The sequence below is a fragment of the Ovis canadensis genome, chromosome 26 (assembly GCF_042477335.2).
Source record: "Ovis canadensis isolate MfBH-ARS-UI-01 breed Bighorn chromosome 26, ARS-UI_OviCan_v2, whole genome shotgun sequence".
Lineage (NCBI taxonomy): Eukaryota > Metazoa > Chordata > Mammalia > Artiodactyla > Bovidae > Ovis > Ovis canadensis.
The window spans coordinates 50,206,144-50,227,476 of NC_091270.1; the positions used below are offsets into that span (position 1 = coordinate 50,206,144).

The 21,333-nt window shown below is 38.0% G+C and overlaps 1 protein-coding gene across 1 annotated transcript in view; it reads right to left on the reverse strand.

Moving 5' to 3' along the window:
• The window catches only part of LOC138430925 (A disintegrin and metallopeptidase domain 3-like), a 100,793-nt gene that overhangs the window by 16,283 nt on the left and 63,177 nt on the right, over positions 1-21,333 (reverse strand). The window contains exons 12-16 of the mRNA XM_069572947.2: positions 20,790-20,976; positions 16,398-16,496; positions 13,064-13,259; positions 12,490-12,580; positions 12,030-12,210 (exon numbers count right to left, since the gene is read on the reverse strand). Coding sequence (XP_069429048.2) covers positions 12,030-12,210; positions 12,490-12,580; positions 13,064-13,259; positions 16,398-16,496; positions 20,790-20,976 — 754 coding nt within the window. The remainder of the gene's footprint in view (positions 1-12,029; positions 12,211-12,489; positions 12,581-13,063; positions 13,260-16,397; positions 16,497-20,789; positions 20,977-21,333) is intronic.

The window sequence follows — 21,333 nt, forward strand, 5'->3', positions numbered from 1 at the left end:
CCTGGAAAATCCCATGGACCGAGGAGCCTGGTAGGCTGCAGTCCATGGGGTCGCTATGAGTCGGACATGACTGAGCGGCTTCACTTTCACTCTTCACTTTCATGCATTGGAGAAGGAAATGGCAACCCACTCCAGTGTTCTTGCCTTGAAAATCCCAGGGACAGGGGAGCCTGGTGGGCTGCTGTCTATGGGGTCGCATAGTGTCAGACACAACTGAAGTGACGTAGCAGCAGTAGCATCAGCATTGCTTCCATTGAAGGAGGAGGCTTGTGAGTTTACTAATAGCCAATGAAAATTATTAAAGTATTGTAATTTGGTATGTTACAGGAGGGTTTTATTTTAATGTGGAAAGGATTTTAAAAATAAAATACGAGAAAAGTCCATTCAGTGCTTTTCAAGTGCCATAGAGATTTTCTCTAATTTGTCTCCTCAATAAAAGTAGACAACATTCTTGATATACCAGAAAACATCAAACTTTTCTGTGTCTTTTCTACAAGGCATAGAAATTATGAAGTTAAAAATTATAACTGGTATAAGAACAAAGCAAGCCAAATTTTAACGAGCATTTGAAATGGGCCTTTGAACTTTCTATGCATTTCTATATATATGCTCACATTGACCTTGAGAGGGAGATATTTTTATCCACATTTTACATTTAATGAGAATTAAATGTACACTTTTTAGGTCATGTCACCACTGACTGACAGAGCCAATATTCAGTGCAAGAACTACTTTAATCATAGAGCCCATTGATCAGTGCTCAATACCAGTGCTTCAACCAGTCATTTTTACATTCTCCTAACTTTATAACAGTATCCCTTGTCTTTCACAAAAGCAATGTTCTCCTTCATACCTAGCTTTATCTATCTTTGAGTTTGAAAGAGAAATTATACCCAAGTCATAGGTTATAAGGATGAAATAATTTATTACACAAAAAGGAACAAAAATAGTTTGGGACATAGTAAATGCTCACTAAATACAAATTTGTGTTTTATTTATTTAACCTGATTTTGAGGTAGACTGCATGTTAATATTCTTCTATCAAAATATTAATTTAATTTGAACACTCTGGGGGACATGTTCTAAGATTATCTGCCCACTTTTCTCAAGTTATCTGATAGAATATCCAACAGATGATGAAGTCTAAAACATTCGTTATTTTCTATCACTATTGGTAAATATACGGACAAAGGTCCGTCTAGTCAAAGCTATGGTTTTTCCTGCAGTCATGTAGGATGTGTTCAGTTCAGTCACTCAGTCATGTGCGACTCTTTGCAACCACATGAACTGCAGCACGCCAGGCCTCCTTGTCCATCACCAACTCCTGGAGTCTACCCAAACCCATGTCCATTGAGTCGGTGATGCCATCCAACCATCTCATCCTCTGTCGTCCCCTCCTCCTCCTGCCTTCAATCTTTCCCAGCATCAGAGTCTTTTCAAATGGGTCAGCTCTTCGCTCCGGTGGCCAAAGTATTTGAGTTTCAGCTTCAACATCAGTTCTTCCAATGAATATTCAGGACTGGGAGGGATTGTGGGCAGGAGAAGGCGACAACAGACAATGAGATGGCTGGATGGCATCACCGACTAGATGCACATGAGTTTGGGTGAACTTTGGTAGTTTGTAATGGACATGACTGAGAGACTGAACTGATCTGAGGTAAGAATGGGTGAGAAAAAGGGAGAAACTTCGTTTACTTTTTCATTGATCAGCTTATCTACTTTTGGACAGGCACATGCCCCAAACACATTCCTTTTCAAGTTTGAAACGAATGTGCTGAGATGTGTTTATCATCCCTCATATTGCTATGGGGACTAGAATCAGTTAGATAAACTATTCTGATGGCTGCTTCATATTGCTTAAAGCAGTGGTCCCCAATATTTTTGGCACCAGGGACAGGTAATGTGAGTGATGGGGAGTGATGGGGAGTGGCAGGCAAAGCTTTGCTTGCTTTCTTGGCAGTTACTTACTGCTGTGTGACCTGGTTCCTATGAAGGGTTGGAGACCCCTGGCTATTTCTAACAATATAATTTTGTTGTTAATGCTTATTGATTTTCTTTTCTTTTCTTTGGAATTGAGATTTTCCTGGTTCATGGTATGAAGTGTGTGATTTTTGATTGAAACCTCGATTCTGATTACTGTGTTATGAGATTCTGGTTAAACCTTGTGGTTAAACCTGGTTAAACTTTCTGGTTCAGCAGTTCTCCTCTGTTACAACTCTGAAGTAGGGGAAAGGAACACTGCCTCATTTTTGCCAGGTAATGCTGAAAGTTGGAGAAGGGAATGGCAACACACTCCAGTGTTCTTGCCTGGACAATGCCATGGACAAAGGAGTCTGGTGGGCTACAGTACAAGGAGTCGCAAAGAGTTGTGCAAAACTGAGCGACTATCATTCACTCAGCATTGGAAGTACAGAATCCACTAAAATCTGGAATGAGAAGGGCTCCTTATTACTGCAAGTGGCTGGGGAGAACAGGCTCTCCACAAATCCTCTGTTCTACCACCCTGGTGAGAGTAGAAGTGTAGCTACAATTTTATCTATATCCTTTGGCTGCAGTAGAGAATCCATTGTTTAAAAGTGTACCATCTTGCTAAGCTGTTCACTTGGCTAAAGTCAGGCTTTCCTTTATGACTTGTTTCTGTCTGTTTCAATTGACATTTCTGAGTTTCTGGCTTCTCTGGCACTCAGTTTGGGAGATATAAGGCTAAAAGCAAAGAGATCACATTGTTATGTTTTTCCACAGGTACTGAGGTGCCTAGCTGATCTGCTGAAAGAATCTTTCAGGTTTCGGAATCTTCTTATGTTTATTTTACATTTAACATCCAGGACTCTTAGCTACAATTAATCATAAGAATAGAAGAAATTATGTCTAGTCTGTCCTGGAACTTCAAGTCTATCCAGTAGTTTTAACCATGATATAATATATTTATCAATATTTGCCCTTATCTGTAACTGACTGTACTGTTTAAGATAACTCTGAGATACTTGGATACTCACAGATACTATCCCTAAGTTTTCTTTGAGTTTTAATTAAAGCATTTTGATCTGTAATTCCTTTGAAATAATATTTTATACCTTAGACTATAGGCTAAATTATCCTTGTACCTATTGGCTTTTATTTTAATTATTTCAACTTAATATCTTAAGTCTTGTTATTTAGTAAGATGAATTCCCAATTTCCATTTTATTTCAAATTGCATTGGCTATTTTGTACATTTAGCTCTTTGCATTTTAATATAACTTTTAAATTAGTTTTTCAATTTCCACCAGCAACACATTCCCTGCCCCCCACCTCAGAAAAGAAACCTGGTGGAATCATGATTCTTCTGGATTCTTTTGGATCATATTCATTAATTGATTCTGAGAACAGTACCATTTTAACAATATTGCCTTCCAAGTCAAAGACACAATCTATGCTTAAATAGTGATCACAACCCACATAATTTTCATGTGTAGTCAAAAAAGTAGAGCTGAAGGGGATGGGAGATGGATAAATTAGGAGTTAGGATTAGCAGATAAAAACCACTATATACAAAATAGATAAACAAGAAGGTCCTACAGTATAGCACATGAAACTATATTCAATATCTTGTAATACACCACAATGGAAAAGAATATATATAACTGAATCACTTTGTTGTACACAAGACACTAACACAGCCCCGTAACTCAACTATATTCAATTAAAAAAAAAAATTAAAAGGTAGAAATAATGTCTTGCAGGTTTAACCCTGATTTCTCTATCACCATAATATTACATATCTCTATGTCATTAAAAATTATTTGTATTTGGTATGGGCTTTCCTGGTGGCTCAGATGGTAAAGAATCCACTTGCAATGTGGGAGACCTATGTTCAGTTCCTGGGTTGGAAAGATCCCCTGGAGGAGGTAATGGCTGCCCACTCCAGTATTCTGGCCTGGAGAACCCCCATGGACAGAGAAAAATGATAGGCTAGAGTCCATGGGGTTGTAGAGTCGGACATGACTGAGTGACATTCACTTTCACTTCACTGTGCTTAACTTATCTGATCAACCTATAATTGGCATTTAGTGTGTCTTGTTTATTTGATCTATTATAACTCACATCATAATTGCTCTATATCAATGTCTATTTCATAATATTTGAAAATTAAACTTAATTACATCAGAAATAGATAAAAAGTGTGATGATAAATTTGACTCCTAAACATTTCAAAATCACTTTCCATAAAGTATCTGTTGATTTATACTTATTTTTAAGAAGGTTATAAGTTATGCTTCTCACCATCAAATTTTCTTTTTACTTGAAGTATAGCTGGTTTACAATATTATATTAGTTTCAGATATACTACATATTGATTCAGTATTTTTATATATTATACTCCATTTAAAATTAATATAAAATATTAGCTATATTCTCTGAGCTGTGTAATATATTCTTGTAGCTTATTTGGAAGACAACACAGACAGAAAGACACACCACATTCTTGAACAGGCAGAATCAATACTGTCCAAAGGACTACATTGTCCAAGGCAATTTCCAGATTTAATGAAATTCATATCAAATTACCAATGGAATTTTTCACAGAGCTAGAACAAAAATCATAAAATTTGTAAAGAGACACAAAAGACCCTGAGTAACCAAAGGAATCTAAAGCAAAATGAAGCTGAAGAATCAGGCTCCCAGACTTAAGACTACACTACAAAGCTACAGTCATCAAAACAGGAAGGTACTGGCACAAAAACACATATAGATCAGTGGACTAGGACACAAAGCTCATGATAAACCCATACACCTATGGTCACCTAATCTATGACAAAGCAGGCAAGACTATACAATGGAGGAAAGACAGCCTCTTCAATAAGCAGTGCTGGGAAACTGGACAGCTACATGTTAAAAAAAAAAAAAGAAATTAGAAAACTCTAACACCATACACAAAAATAAGCTCAAAATGAATTAAAGACTTAAATGTAAGACTGGAGGAAAAAAAGACCAAACATTCCCTAACATAAATTGCAGTGATATCTTTTTTGACCCATCTCCCAGAGTAATGGAAATAAAAACAAAAATGAATGGTACCTAAATAAAATCAAAAGCTGTTGCACAGAAAAGGGAATTATATAAAAAAACAAAAAGACAACTCACAGGATGGGAGAAGATATTTGCAAATGATGCAACTGACAAAGAATTAGCCTTTAAAATTTTCAAACATCTCATCCAGCTCAACATCATAAAAACACAGAACCCACTCAAAACATGGGAAAAAGACCTAAAGAGAGACAATGCTCTAGAGAAGACATACAGATGGGTAAGTGACCTATGAGAAGATGTTCAACATAGTTAATTATTGAAAATGAAAGTGTTAGGCAATTAGCTGTGTCTGACTCTTTGCAACCCCGTGGACTGTCAGAGAACTAAGACCATGGCATCCAATCTCATCACTTTATGGCAAATAGATGGGAAACAATGGAAACGTGACAGATTTTATCTTCTTGGGCTTCAAAATCACTGTGGAGACTGAGGCCATGAAATTAAAAGACACTTGCTTCTTGAAAGAAAGGCTATGAAAAACATGGACAGCGTATTAAGAAACAGAGACATCACTTTGCTGACAAAGGTCTGTATAGTCAATGCTATGGTTTTTCCAGTAGTCATGTATGGATGGGAGTTGGACCATAAGGAAGACTGAGCACTGAAGAATTGATGCTTTCAAACCGTGGTGCTGGAGAAGACTCTTGAGAGTCCCTTGGACTGCAAGGAGATCAAACCAATCAATCCTAAGTGAAATCAACCCTGAACATTCATTGGAAGGATTGATGCTAAAGCTGAATCTCTAATACTTTGGCCACCTGATGGGAAGAATCAACTCACTGGAAAAGACCCAGATGGTGGAAAGGATTAAAGGTAGGAGGAGAAAGAGACAACAAGATGAGATGGTTGAATGGCATCACTGACTTAAAGCACATGAGTCTGAGCAGACTCCGGGAGATGGTGAAGGATAGGGAAGCCTGGCATGCTGTAGACCTTGGGGTCACAAAGAGTTGAACAGGACTTACTGACTGAACAACAACAAGGCTCCTCTGTCCATGGAATTTCTCCAGGCAAAGAATCCTAGAGTGGGCAGCCATTCCCTACTTCAGGAGATCTTCCCAATCCAGAGATCAAACCCAGGTCTCCTGCATTGCCAGCAGATTTTTAACCATCTGAGACACCAGGGAAGCCCATCAAATTATCAGAGAAATGTGAACCGAAACTGCAATGTGGTATCATCTCATATGGTCAGGATGGCCATCATCAAAATACCTACAAACAGTAAATGCTAGAGAGGGTGTGCAGAGAAAGGAACTCTCCTATGAGGTTTGTGGGGATGCAAATTGGTGCAGCCACTACGGAGAACAATTCTTTAAAAATGGAAATACCATATGATCTAGCAGTCCCACTCCTGGGTATATAACCAGAGAAAAATCTTGATTCAAAAGCATACATGCACCCCAATGTTCACTGCAGCACTATTCAAAATAGCCAAGACACAGAAGCAGATTAAATGTCCCTCAGCAGATGAAGGGATAAAGGATAAGTGGTACATATATACAATGGGATATTAGCCACTAAAAAGAATGAATTAATGTCATTTGTAGCAACATAAATGGACCTGGAGATTATCAAACTAAGTGAAGTAAGTCAGACAGAGAAAGATAAGTATCACAGGATATCACTTATATGTGTATTCCTAAAAAAAATGATTGAAATGAAGTTATTTACAAAATAGAAACTGACTCATAGACTTAGAAAATGAACTTATGGCTACTAAGGGTGAAGGGTTGAGGGGGAAGGATAGATTGGGTGTTTGGGATTGACACACACACATTGTTATATTTAAAACAGATAACCAACAAGGACTAACTATATAGCACAGGGATCTCTGTTCAATATTCTGTAATAACCTAAATGGGAAAAGAATCTGAAAAAAGTGGATATATAAAACTTAATCACTTTGCTGTACACCTGAAACTAATACAATATTGTTAATTAACTGTACTCGAATATAAATTAAAAATTAAAATAATAAAGTTAGCATAAAATATTGGCTATGTTCTCTGTGCTGTGCGATATATTCTTATAGCTTATTTATTTTATATATATTAGTTTGTATCTCTTCAGAGAAGGCAATGGCACCCTATTCCAGTATTCTTGCCTGGAAAACCCATGGACCGAGGAGCCTGGTGGGCTGCAGTCCATGGGGTTGCTAAGAGTCGGACAAGACTGAGTGACTTCACTTTCACTCTTCACTTTCATGTATTGGAGAAGGAAATGGCAGTGTTCTTGCCTGGAGAATCCCAGGGACGTGGGACCCTGGTGGGCTGCTGTCTATGGGGCTGCACAGAGTCGGACACGACTGAAGTGACATAGCAGCAGCAGCAGCAGTTTGTATCTCTTAATCTCTCCCTGCTAACCTCTTCCCACTGGTAATCACTAACTTGTTCTCTGTATCTATGAACCTCTTTTAGTTATTGTATTCTTCACCTCTGACTAGTTATTTTTTATATTTCTAGTTTTTCACTAAAATTCTCACTGTGTCCATTTCTTCTTTTCCCAAGTTCAGATAACATTGTTATTGCTTATGCTTTAAACTTTTTATCTGGTAAATTATCTTTTGTTGTTTTTTCAGTTTTTTTTCCTTTCATTTGAAATAATTCTTTTCTCTTCTCATTTTGTTTGACTTCGTCTCTATGAAATTAAGTGAAAGAGTTAGCTATCCTAGCCTTGAGGGAATGTCTTTGTGTCCCAGCATCCCTATATTGTCTTTGTGTACCCAGTGGTTTTTGTGGGAGAGCTAGATCTGACATGATCATGGGTCGCATCCTGTCCCAGGGTGTGCTGCCTGCTGTCACTTTGGTGAGATGCAGGATTGATGACAAAGGGATAGAGCCAGTGCCAGGTGTGAGCTGAGACTTCTCCTATGATCCGTGGCTATCACCACCCTACTGGGGAGATGGCATCAGGTCCCAAGCTGCTGATGGTGAATGGATAAGGACAACCTTATGGTATAAGCTTGGGTCCAAGTTGGTTCAGTTCATTTTAAGTATGCACCTTCCCCCTCCATCCTGGGAAGGGCACCTCTGCCCCAGAGGGTATGATCCCTGAAGCAAGAGGGTGCTGGAATGGGTGCCTGATGTGGTTGGGGCATGTGCCCTGGTATGACTCTGGAATGTCAGCCAGAATTCTAGACACTTCCTGATCCACTCCCTCTATAAGCAGCAGAAATAGCTGCCCTCGCCCCATTCAGCTCCATCCTTCCCATGTGCACACTCTCCTCAGCAATGACAGACTTTGCCATACTGCAAAGCAGTGCTGCAGCTAGTGAGGCCAGGGCAGATATTCAACATGGCCTGGGGTGCACCTTGCATGGTTTCAGGAAAAGAGCCAGAGCTCTAGGCAGGTTCAATCAGCTTCCTCTGCCTTGTTCCCTGGAGTAAAGCCAGTTCTTTACAAGCAGAGTCTTGTTTTTTTTTTTTTTTTTTTCTCTTTACAGCCTCCTGGTGATAGCTCAGTTGGTAAAGAATTCACCTGCAATGCAGGAGACTCTGGTTCAATTCCTGGGTTGGGAAGATCCTCTAGAGAAGGGATAGGCTACCCACTCCAGTATTCTTGGGGTTCCCTTGTGGCTCAGCTTGTGATAGCTCAGTTGGTAAAGAATCAGCCTGCAATGGGGGAGACCTGGGTTCGATCCCTGGGTGGGGAAGATCCCCTGGAGAAAGGAAAGGCTACCCACTCCAGTATTCTGACCTGGACAATTCCATGGACTGTATAGTCCATGGGATCGCAGAGTCAGACATGACTGAGCGACTTGCACTGACACTTGTAAGCCCCACTGATTTTCAAACTTGATAAGGGATCAAATCCCAGTGTCAGATCCCAGGCCTGGGGTATCCAGTAATCAGTTTAAACCACTTGCTCTCCAGGGAGGATCTCTGAACCATACACACACACACACCCCTCACCCTTCCTGTATGCTCCCTCCTAGAGGCACAGGTGCTGTAGTGATTGTTTGTCCTCCCTGCCTACCTGACAAGTATCCAGTTTGTTTTCAGGGAGAATTGCTTCACATGTAGTTGTATTTTTGATGTGTTCCTGGGGAGAGGAGAGTTTAACATTTTCCTATGATGACATCTTCATCTTTTCTCCATCAAATGTTATTTTTGATGTCAAAATGATAACAGAAAAAATAGCTGAATATTCACTTATTTTGAATTCATTTAATCACAGGTTAAGTTAGAACATTTTCATGTTTCTTAGTCATGTGTTCAATTTCATGATTTTTTTGTATAGATAAACACTAGAGTATGTGTGTGTGCGCATATATACATGTATACTGGGATATGTGTGTGTACACATGTATATATTCACTGGGGTATGTGTGTGTGTGCACAGATACATGTATACTGGGATATGTGTGTGTACACATGTATATATATACTGGGGTATCTGTATGTGCACAGGTACATATATACCTGGGTACGCGTGTGTATGTGCACAGATACATATATACTGGGGTACGTGTGTGTGTGTGCACAGGTACATATATATTGGGATATGTGTTTGTGTGCACATGTACATGCATATTGGGATATGTGTGTCTACATATGTATATGTATATTGAGGTATGTGTGTATGCACATGTACATATATACTGGGGTACACATAGATGTGCACATATATATACATATATATATATGTATATATATGCTGCTAAGTCGCTTCAGTTGTGTCCGACTCTGTGTGACCCCATAGATGGCAGCCTACTAGGCTCCTCCATCCCTGGGATTCTCCAGGCAAGAGTACTGGAGAGGCTGCCATTGCCTTCTCTGACATATATATATATATACACACACATATATATGTGTATATTTGTATATATACACACATACATATACACACATACATAGTGGGGGTATACCCACTATGATAACCTGATACCTATTACTCTGATACCAACTGAGTGTCCAAGAATTCAATTCAACCCATTCTGACACAATCTATCTGCAGTTAGAATCAAATTCCAAAAGTTAAAAGGCTCAGTCCCACAAGACTCTTCCCATTTCAGACACCAGATTCAAGTCTTTATCCTTCTGACCAACTGGCTACAAATTGGAGGTTCCCATGGCTCCCTCTCAGGTTTGATGATTTCCTAATTTGGCTCACAGAACTCAGGGAAAGACCTCACTTATGTTTACTAATTTATGGGAAAGAATATAACTCAGGAACAGCCAAATGGAAGAGATGCACAGGTCAAGTTATGTTGTCGGGCAAGAGGAAGTGACATTGTCTCCATGTCCTCTCCAGGCACATCCTCGTTACAACACCTTGTGTTCACCAACTTACAAACTATCTTGAGTGTAATCATTCAAAAATTTTTACAGAGTTCAGTCTCCAGCCATATCATTCCCTTTATTGATGCTGTGAGTGGAGCTTAAAGCTCCACTCCATTAATCAATTGGTCTTTCTGGTGACCAGCATACTCTGAAGCATCAAGAGGCACCACCCTATTACCTCATTAGCATAAACCTAGGTTTCTCTGGATGAATCTCATTATGAGTAACACCAAATATTCCTGTCAGGAAATTCTAAGGTTTAGGAGCTCAGGGCCAGAAACCAAGAGAAAAGGCCAAATTAATTTTCTTGTGCATGTTAAACCACATTGTACTATTATACCATTATATTACTTTTTTTCTAATTAATGAATAATTGAATTAGTTCATAATTTTACATATTTACTCTGCCATATTTATGGTAAACATGATTGCATTTTGTTTTAAATGATGCTTAGAGGGATGGCATATTACTTCATAATGCAGTCAGCATCAGTATGTTCCTTTATGACTGAAAGTGAAAGTTGCTCAGTCTTGTCCAACTCTTTGCCAGCCTCATGGACTGTAGCCTCCAGACTCCTCTGTCCATTGAATTCAGGCAAGAATACTGGAGTGGAGAGCTGTTCCCTTCTACAGGGGATCTTCCCAACCCAGAGGTCAACTGTAGCCTTCCAGATTCTTGGAATTCTTCAGGCAAGAATACTGGAATGGGTAGCCTATCCCTTTTCTAGGGGATCTTCCCAACCCAGGAATTGAACTGGGATCTTCCATAGAATTTGTCAGGCAAGAATACTGGAATGGGTAGCCTATCCCTTTTCTAGGGGATCTTCCCAACCCAGGAATTGAACTGGGGTCTCCTGCATTGTAGTCAGATTCTTTACAAGCTGAGCTACCAGGGAAGCCTTTATATTTATGTGAGACTGTCTTTTGCCATTCTGAGGTAAGGTTACTATCCACTTCCAATTTCCTCTATTCTTCACTTTTTAAAAATACTGTATCTTAATGTAATTATTTTAATTAAAATGTGAAATAATTGTTTCCCTTTTTACTTTCATGTACTAGCTTTAATGGCACTGTCTTTAAAAATTCTCCATGTTTATCAAAGTATTTAAGAAAAATATGTAAAATTTAAACTCTGTTTTATTATTGTATCTTGTAGAAGGGTCCAATTTTAAACAAGCATGTTATGTTTTTGAAGAAAGAACTAGGGGAGTAGGCTAATGAGAAAATGTTTTAGTTTCATTGCAATTTAATTCTAGTCAAATACTGCAATGTTATATGTTGGCTCTTTTTTTTTTTGGTTTTCCTTGCTTTTCTCATTATTTAGTTTGTTCTGACCCATTTTTTCCATGTATTATTTGATATTTTTTGTTCTTTGATTACACAAACTGTCGCAGACCAGATCCTTGCCTACTGGACAAGATTAGCTTCTCAAATGTGACAAAACAAATTCAACTAACTATAGCAAAATTCACAGTAAAAAGATAGACAGTGAAGTAAAGGCTACTTTAGCCAATAGAAAGTGACCTTTTAATTTTACGATGATATAGTAACCAAAATTTGTACCATTAATTACAAATTTAAAAACCTTAAGCTCTCTCTCTCTCTCTCTCACACACATACACACACACACTGGGACATCCATACACCCTATACAGAAGCAAGTAAAATTTCATTTACCTTATGTTCATCACACATGGTTCCATCAGCCGTCACAGTAGGGTCTTCAGGTCTACCACGTCTTAAAGTTGCTGACATACATATATGGCCTCCAAGGTAGGTATATTGAATCTGAACTTCATTGTGTAATGCTACACCTGAATGTGTCCAGTGGCAAACTAACTTTCCACAAAGGAGTTGGCTATCAATATATTTAAAAAAAATCTCTTAATGCCCAGAGGTCTCTTAGAGACACAAGAGATTAGATTAAAAAAACAGTACCAAATATGAGGATAATTCAAAATGTTACTGAGATCATAAAGCTATTCAGAATGTACACCAACTAATAAAGTGCAACATATAAATTCATCTATATAAACCAGGTTAATTTTTCATTTGCACTAAGTGACTCTTGACAGTATACAAACACACAGACACTCACAGAGGCATTTGAAAAATGTAAAAATTTCTAAATACATACCGAAAAGTACAAGCTCTTCCTAAACAGTTTCCATACGGATCATTTTGAAAATTCACTTCTTCTGTACACTGATAACTAGCCTCTCTAGCAACTAAAAACATAAACAAATTTCCAATTACTCATCTTTAAAAAATTAACAACTAAAACTGTGGTAAATTAATATTGAAATGTCTAAACAACAATGCCTAGTCAATGTCATTTATTACAAATTTCAGTATTGTCTATTGGATATACAAGAAAAAGAAACACTGAAAACTACCCACTTAAAAACAGGAGAGCTGGCATGTCAGAGCAGAAATAATTGAGAAATTCTACAGTCTTCTGCACTCTCTCATCTTCAATTCTAAATTCTACTCACTTTCTCCCAACCACCTCCGATTTCAGTAATATCCTATTCATTTTCTCCTGTTCTTATTGGGTCTGTTTTACCTCTTGACATAGTTCAAAGTTACAATGATTTCAATTTTATGTTCAAATATGGATTTAACAAACAGTCCTTTTTATTTTGGTGTTTTACTGACTTTAGAAAAATATAGCTTAAAAATAAAGCTCAGAAGAAAAAATAAATTGTTACATTTTCCAAACAAACCGATGCACTGCTTTGTTCTATCTCGGCATATTCCTCCAAAGCAATAGGAAGATTTATTATTGCACGTTTGTAAGTCAGCAGCCTTCATATCAGGTACACAAAATTCAGACACCCCATTGCAAAATTCTGGAAAATCACATGGATCAGTGCTTTTCCTACACTCTCTTCCTCTTTCAAATATCTGTGAGAAAAGGAAAAACATATTTGCTTTGAAGTAGTATGACAAGTGTAAAAACATTAAATAACGGCACTGAATTTGTAGCTATCATTTTCATTACTGTGACGTTTGTAAGGGTTTAAACTATAAATTTGCTTAAAAGTTCCGGTGAAAGAGTTTGGAAAGAAGACAAATGCCTACTAATGTGTAAACAAGCTGTGGTGTGGACAACGGAATCTGTCAGCCACATAAAGGAATGGAGTACTGATGTATGCTGCAAGGCGACTGAAACTCGGAAACACTGTATTTAGTGACGAAACCAGACACAAGGTTTCCCACTGTATGGTTCTAGTTCTATGGAATGTCCAGAGTAGGGAAATCCATAGAGAGGAGAGCAGGTGCATCATGGGTCGGGGTCTCCTGTTTGGCTGAGGAAGAGGCTGTGGAACCAGGTCAAGGCGGCGGCTGCACAGCACTGTGAATGCTCTAAATGCTGCTCAGCGCACTAAACGCCCTTGACAACGGCTAACTTCCACTGTGTGACTTAAACTTCAACTTAAAAATGGCCCGTAGCGGATTCATGTTGATGTATGGCAAAACCAATACAATATTGTAATTAGCCTCCAATTAAAATAAATAAATTTATATTAAAAAACCAACCAAACAAAAAAATATATATATAATAAAAATGGCCCTAGTGAATGTTTTGTAGTTACAATGCTTTAGTTATCCTGAATATTCACTTCAAGATAAACAGAAAATATCTGAGATGACACTACGCATATCTGTTTTTCAACTTTTGATCCTTGGGAACTAATCCATTGCACTCCTGAAATATTTTAACTAACTCAGATGCTGGTCTTTCCAGGTTTCTAAAATGTTTCTTAGTGGACACCCTTGTCCTTTTTGCCCTTCAAGTAATTTTCTTTTCAGGATGAACTCCACTTCTACTATGAAACTGCTTCTGACCCAGGATGACAATCGGAACACTTCTCCCTAGACACAGTGGTGGGAAATTTAACTTAGAATGTAATGCTGGGTCAGAGCTTCTGCCACTACCAGGGGTGGACATAGGTGCCAGGAAAGAGGGGATCCCTCTGCTCTTCTGATATACCATACAGTATAGACTAGAAAAGCCAGGATCTGCACTGAGCTATCAGTACTGCACACAGGAAAAGCTTGTCTGAGAACTGCCAAGGAAAAGCAAGGGTATCCAACTGATGTATAGCATAAGAAACTTGTTGCTCCAGTTTTAAACAAAGATTCACTTGAGCATGACACTGAACTCATGTCATATGTAAGCTTCCTGAGTGCTTATTTCTTATTCTTTGCTTGTGTGTTCATCATCAAGATACAACTGACCCATGATAATTGCTGGTGTGCAGTACCAGACACAGCTCCTTAAAACTTCAGAGAGGAAAGTCTGGGTACTGGCTAAAACATGTTAGTCCCTGTTATGTGTCAGATAATAGCAGGTTAAAGTATTGGTCTTCCATATCTTTGTACTTGGACTTGTGTCCATCTAAACTGAAAATTTATAAGAAAAAAAAACACTGGTTCAAAGCAGTACATTTCAGACCATGTCAGTGGAAAGTAGAATGGAAAGTAGACAGAAAAAAAATAAGAAGCCTTTTAAGCTTATGGTCAGTAATAAGAGAGGCACCTGTGACCCTTCAAAAGACAGCAAAAGCTAGATTTTATACTATAATATGTAAGAAAGTTAATGGGAACTAACATAGGACATTGAAGCATGCTTCAACAGTGAGAAGGAGAGGTCCTGGGCAGATGGTGGCAGTGGGTATATTCCCAGAACTAGAATTGAGTCACAGGTGCCTTCAAGTGTGAAAAATGAAATGGCTGTCCAGGGCTACCTTCTACAGACCAATAAGTGCAGTCCTAGATGTTAAAAACAAAAGATGATAGCTGAAGTTACAGGTTTTAGTTGGAACTTCTTTACAGAATTCAATGCTGTTACCCCGAATCTCTCCCTAGAAACTTATACTATGAATTTTCACTGGACCAAATGCAGGAATTATCTCTGTTGCAAAGAATTATCCTTTGAGATGTAGGTAGAGGGCAACGGTGGGTGTGTACTAAGTCACTTCAGTCATCTCCAACCCTCTGTGACCCTGCGGATTGCAGGGGCCAGGCTCTTCTGTCCATGGGATTCTCCTGGCAGGCAGGCTCTTCAGCACCACCTGGGGAGTCCAGATGGAAATGGACTGTTTAGAAAATTCAACTGCTCTGTCTCACTGATTTGGAGACAAAGACAAAGATGTGAGTTCTGGGGAAGGAAAGAACAACACAGTTTATTGCTAAGAAGTGGAAACCCTAGCCTGGCCTCTACATTAATGTGCCTTGAAACAAATGAACATTGGCTTTAAGAACTAGCCCACTGAGTGAAAACGAGCATGCAGAGAACAGGGTGAAATGGTGTGGGGAGAGATTTTCATTGACAGTGGAAAAACAGACCTGATGACAAAACCTCTCGTCAATCAGCGTTCATGTGTGTCTTAGCCTCCTAAAAGTAACACACAAAAAGGCAAGTTGCTGAAATGAAGCCCTCCCTAGAACAGAGCTCTTACCCAGGGTCCTATCAGAGGTGGTTATGAAGGAAAATTGAGGGAAAACTTCCCAAGGGAAGTCAAGGATTCAGTGAGTGATTCACAAAGTTAATCTTCAGTGTTAGATATGCTACATATTGCTGACTATTCCCTATGGATTCCTTTTTTCTGCTACTTCCAAAGCGAGGGGTTACTTATAATTGTATAATTGTATACAATTATAATTGTCTATTCAAATATTGTATCTCAAGTGTGTGTGGGGTGGCTTATTCATAATTTTGTCATAAGTAGATTGTGAGGAGCTACATTCAATTATGACCAAGAGGAACTCACAACACCCAGATTACCTGAAGTTGTTATTAAATGGCATAATAGGATGAGTTCTGAGTAGGGATTGAAACAATGAGGTTAGAGGTAGGGCTAAAAATTTGATTGGAAAAGATCTAAAGACTTCTCAATTCTGAACTCAACAGTGGATGAATCAGGAACATACAGTTATATATTTGAAAGATGAGTAAAAATTGTGTGAAAAAAAGCTAAAAAGCCCACAAAAGCAGGAATTTCATGGAAGAAAATAAGGTAATATTCGAAAACTTACCTTACAAGTGTTTTTTCCACAACATGGTCCAGAACCACACTCTGCGTTTCCTTTCAGTACACAGTTTAAAGGATCACAGCATTTACTATACTCACATGTCTGAAAGCAAAGGTAATCAAGTTAAGTAATTTTGAACTAAATCATTTTACTTATTGTTATAATATCTTAAGCCATGTCTCTAATTACAATCGCAGTATAATTTTTATGTCTATCTATTTTTAACACCACTTCACCTAGACAATGTATTTTGATATAGAAAAATGTGGTAATGAAATCATTCATGATTCTATGTTCAAGAATTTGACTGTTAAAATGTAATGCAACTTACTTCCATCTTTTTGTGTTCATAAATATATGGACAATATATTTTGAGATTTTTTTCATTTGTGTGTGTGTGTGTGTGTGTGTGTGTGTGTGTGTGTGTAGTCGTGCCCAACTCTTTGTGACCCTATGGGCTGTAGCCTTGCCAGGTTCCTCTGTTCATGGAATTCTCCAGGCCAGAATACTGGAGTGGGTAGCCATTCCCTTCTCCAAGGGATCTTCCTAACCCAGGTTCGAACCTGGATCTCCCACATTGCAGGCAGATTCTTTACCGTCTGAGCCACTAGTAAACTACTTATCTGTCTTATCAATTCTCCTCAAGATATTCTGTGACTATTAAATGTTTTTGGATGTGACAAAATAGAGGTTTCCAAATAACAATAGCATATTGTGGTTGTGTCATTTCAAAGAAATTTTTTTTCACTTTTTAGCCCTTGAATATTAAAGATTGATTCTAAAAGTTATTAGTTCAAATAATTAAAAAATATTAAGAACTCTTTCATAATACACATTTATTTCCTTCTCTTTATAGAGTTGTCTAGTAGTGTAAGAGTGCTATAAGACTGATAAGTAATATATTTTTAAAAATTTATTTTATTTTATTTTTAAAAATAAATTTATTTATTTTAATTGGAGGTTAAACCAATACAATATTATAAGTAATATTTTAAAATGAATAAAGTGAATAGGCACAAATAACTACGTGTTTATATCTGTTTCAATTTCATATATCTTCACAATTTAGTTTATTTTATATGTTTATGCATACTTTTCTTTGAGATATTCTATTATTTTTTTATTGCTAAGCACTTTTGTATTAATAATATTAGCCCCTAGCCACTAATATATTTTATATTGTTTTGCAGTTTGTCATGACAACTTATTTCTATTTTGGCAGGTTTTAAAAAATATTTTTATTACTGTGATATTCTGAAATCTGAAAATTGCCATTTTTCTTTTGTGATTTGTTCCAAGAGCTTCTGTATAATATTTTCTTCCACATTAATCCCAGTAAATACGTGAAGGGGTAAAATGTTTCTGTTATATATATAAATATATATCTACATATATGTATTTTTATTTTACATTAAGTATTTTGAGCAGTATGTTGTAAATGTAACTATAAGGGGAATATATGTCTTCTGCCAAAATTAATTAAGTTTTTATTTTCTTATAGAATAGTAATTTATTACTGATATTTTATTATACCTGGATACTTGTATAATGTCATTTATAAAATGAAACATAATGCAGTTACACTAATGGCATATTACTAAAGTATATTCCAGATTCTATTCTTATTTAACACTTGTAAATCTATAAGAATCAGATAATAATCATTTTTTCTTTTTCATGTTTCTTCAAGAAGAATGTGTTATGCTTCACATATAAACATGTTAATGAAAAACAGCAAGTGAATTTACTGAAGATGGAATATTAAACCTGCACTAAATATTAATATTGAGGAAAATAAAACAAAATCAGTGATGTGATAGCCTAATATCGAAAATCTAGAATCAAGGAGAGAGCCTGCAGTAGACAGTATATTTTGACAGCACTCAATGTATAATGGAAATCTAGACTAAAGACCTAGATTTGCCAACATCCACTGGATCATAGAAAAAGCAAGAAGTCCAGAAAAACATCTACTTCTGCTTCATTTACTATGCTAAAGCCTTTCACTGTGTGGATCACAACAAACTGTGGAAAATTCTGAAAGAGATGGGAATACTGGACTACCTGTCCTGCCTCCTGAGAAATCTGTATGCAGGTCAAGAGGCAACACTTAGAACCAACCACGGAACAACAGACTGGTTCAAAATTGGGAAAGGAGTATGTTAAGGCTTTATACTGTCACCCTGCTTATTGAACTTCTATGCAGAGTACATCATGAGAAATGCTGGGCTAGATGAAGCACAAGCTGGAATCAAGATTGCCGGGACAAATATCAATAACCTCAGATATGCAGACAACACCACCCTTATGGCAGAAAGAGAAGAAGAACTAAAGAGCCTCTTGATGAAAGTGAAAGAGGAGAGTGAAAAAGTAGGCTTAAAACTCAACATTCAGAAAACTAAGATCATGGCATCTTGTCCCATCACTTCATGACAAATAGATGGGGAAACAATGGAAACAATGAAAGACTTTACAGTTTTGGGCTCCAAAATCATTGCAGATGGTGACTGTAGCCATGAAATTAAAAGACTCTTGCTCCTTGGAAAAAACACTATAATCAACCTGGACAGCATATTAAAAAGCAGAGATATTACTTTGCTGATAAAGGCCTGTCTAGTCAACTCTATGGTTTTTCCAGTAGTCATGTATGGATGTGAGAGTTGGACTATAGAGAAAGCTGAGCACCACAGGTATACACGTGTTCCCCATCCTGAACCCCCCTTCCGTCCTCCCTCCCCATAGCATCCCTCTGGGTCATCCCAGTGCACCAGCCCTAAGCATCCCGTATCATGCATCAAACCAGGACTGGCGATTCGTTTCATATATGATATTATACATGTTTCAATGCCATTCTCCCAAATCATCCCACCCTCTCCCTCTCCCACAGAGTCCAAAAGAAACCGATACAATATTGTAAAGTAATTAACCTCCAATTAAAATAAATAAATTTATATTAAGAAAAAAGAAAGCTGGGCACCGAAGATTTGGTGCTTTTGGAATGTGGTGCTGGAGAAGACTCTTGAGGGTTCCTTGGACTGCAAGGAGATCCAACCAGTCCATCCTAAAGGAGATCAGTCTTGAATACTCATTGGAAGGACTGATGCTGAAGCTGAAACCCCAATACTTTGGCCACTTGATGCAAAGAAATGAGTCATTGGAAAAGTCCCTGATGCTGGAAAAGATTGAAGGCTGGAGGAGAAGTGGACAACAGAGGATGAGATGGTTGGATGGCATCACAACTCGATAGACAGGAGTCTCAGCAAGCTCCTGCAGTTGATGATGGACAGGGAAGCCTGGCGTGCTGCAGTCCATGGGGTCTCAAAGAGTCGGACACAACTGAGTGACTGAACTGACTGAGGTGGTTAATATGCTCAAGAATGTTCATAAAAAGTGACTCCAAAATGAGAGATGAGAGTTGACCAAAAATAACACGACACTGGAATGTAACAGATGTGGTGGTGCCTTTATTATAATCCATTAACCTATCAGTTCAGTTCAGTTGCTCAGTCGTGTCCGACTCTTTGCAGCCCCATGGACTGCAGCGTGCCAGGCTTCCCTGTCCTTCACCATCTCCCAGAGCTTGCTCAAACTCCTATCCAGTGAGTCGGTGATGCCATCCAACCATCTCATCCTCTGTTGTCCCCCTCTCCTCCTGCCTTCAGTCTTTCCCAGCATTAGGGTATTTGTCAGCGAGTTGGTTTTTTTGCATCAGGTGGCCAAAGTATTGGAACTTCAGCTTTAGCGTCAGTCTTTCCAATGACTATTCAGAGGTGATTTTCTTTCGAATTGACTGGTTTGATCTCCTTGCAGTTCAAAGGACTCTCAAGAGTCTTCTCCAACTTTATAATTCCAGAGTATAAATTCTTTGGTATTCAGTCTTCTTTATGGTCCAGCTCTCACATCCATACACGACTACTGGGAAATCCAAGGCTTTGACTATATGGTTCTTTGTGGGCAGAGTGATGTCTCTGTTCTTTAATTCAATTTGAAACCAAGCTAAAATAAATGAAGTTCCCCCGATGCAAGGACTGTAATTAGAAGATGAGGATGTGAACAACAGCATACATTTAATAACTCAGTGATTTAAATCAGTCACTTTAAAGGAATTCATGGATCATTTAGGTGATAATTATACTCCTGTTGAAACTGATGTTTATGATATGGAAAGATGGGTAATATTTGCGCAGTAAGGAAAATCTTCATTCAACTCATGCTGCATTTACCCTATTCTTAAATTATTCAACTTCAAATTTTGGATGAGCCAGTTATCACATGCCCCACAGCTTCCCTTCTTAGATGTTTGACTATATGGAACAATTAAAAAAATTATGTCACATCTACATTTGTAAGATTATGTGACAAACACAAAAACAAATATCAGTCTTTTTCACTAACCTCCGTGGCACCACAGTCACATTGTTCATTTGGTTCCAAAACTCCATTGCCGCAAATTGATTGTCTTCCTTGTGGAAACACTTTTGGAACTGTTTGATTCTGAAGACATTCCAATTTAGGCTGTGAAGTTGTATGTTTAAATTCATCTATGCTGCAACTGCTAAAAAACTTTATGCCATGGGAACGTCTGAAATTAAACTGTATTTCTTAGTTAAAAGGAATAAAATCAGTATCAAAGTAACACTCTTCGATAACTGCTGTGAATTATTTACTTCTTCACTTACAGAATAGCCAAGAAGAGTGCTTGGCTATTGTCAAGTGGCTATTAAGTGGAGAGTGCTCAATTTTGAATTCTATTAGTAATAAAAGAATAAGCCCATTTCTATTCAAATTCAGCATGCTGCTGCTAATTCGCTTCAGTCGTGTCCAAGTCTGTGCAACCCCAGAGATGGCAGCTCACCGGACTCCCCCATCCCTGGGATTCTCCAGGCAAGAATACTGGAGTGGGTTGCCATTTTCTTCTCCAATGCATGAAAGTGAAAAG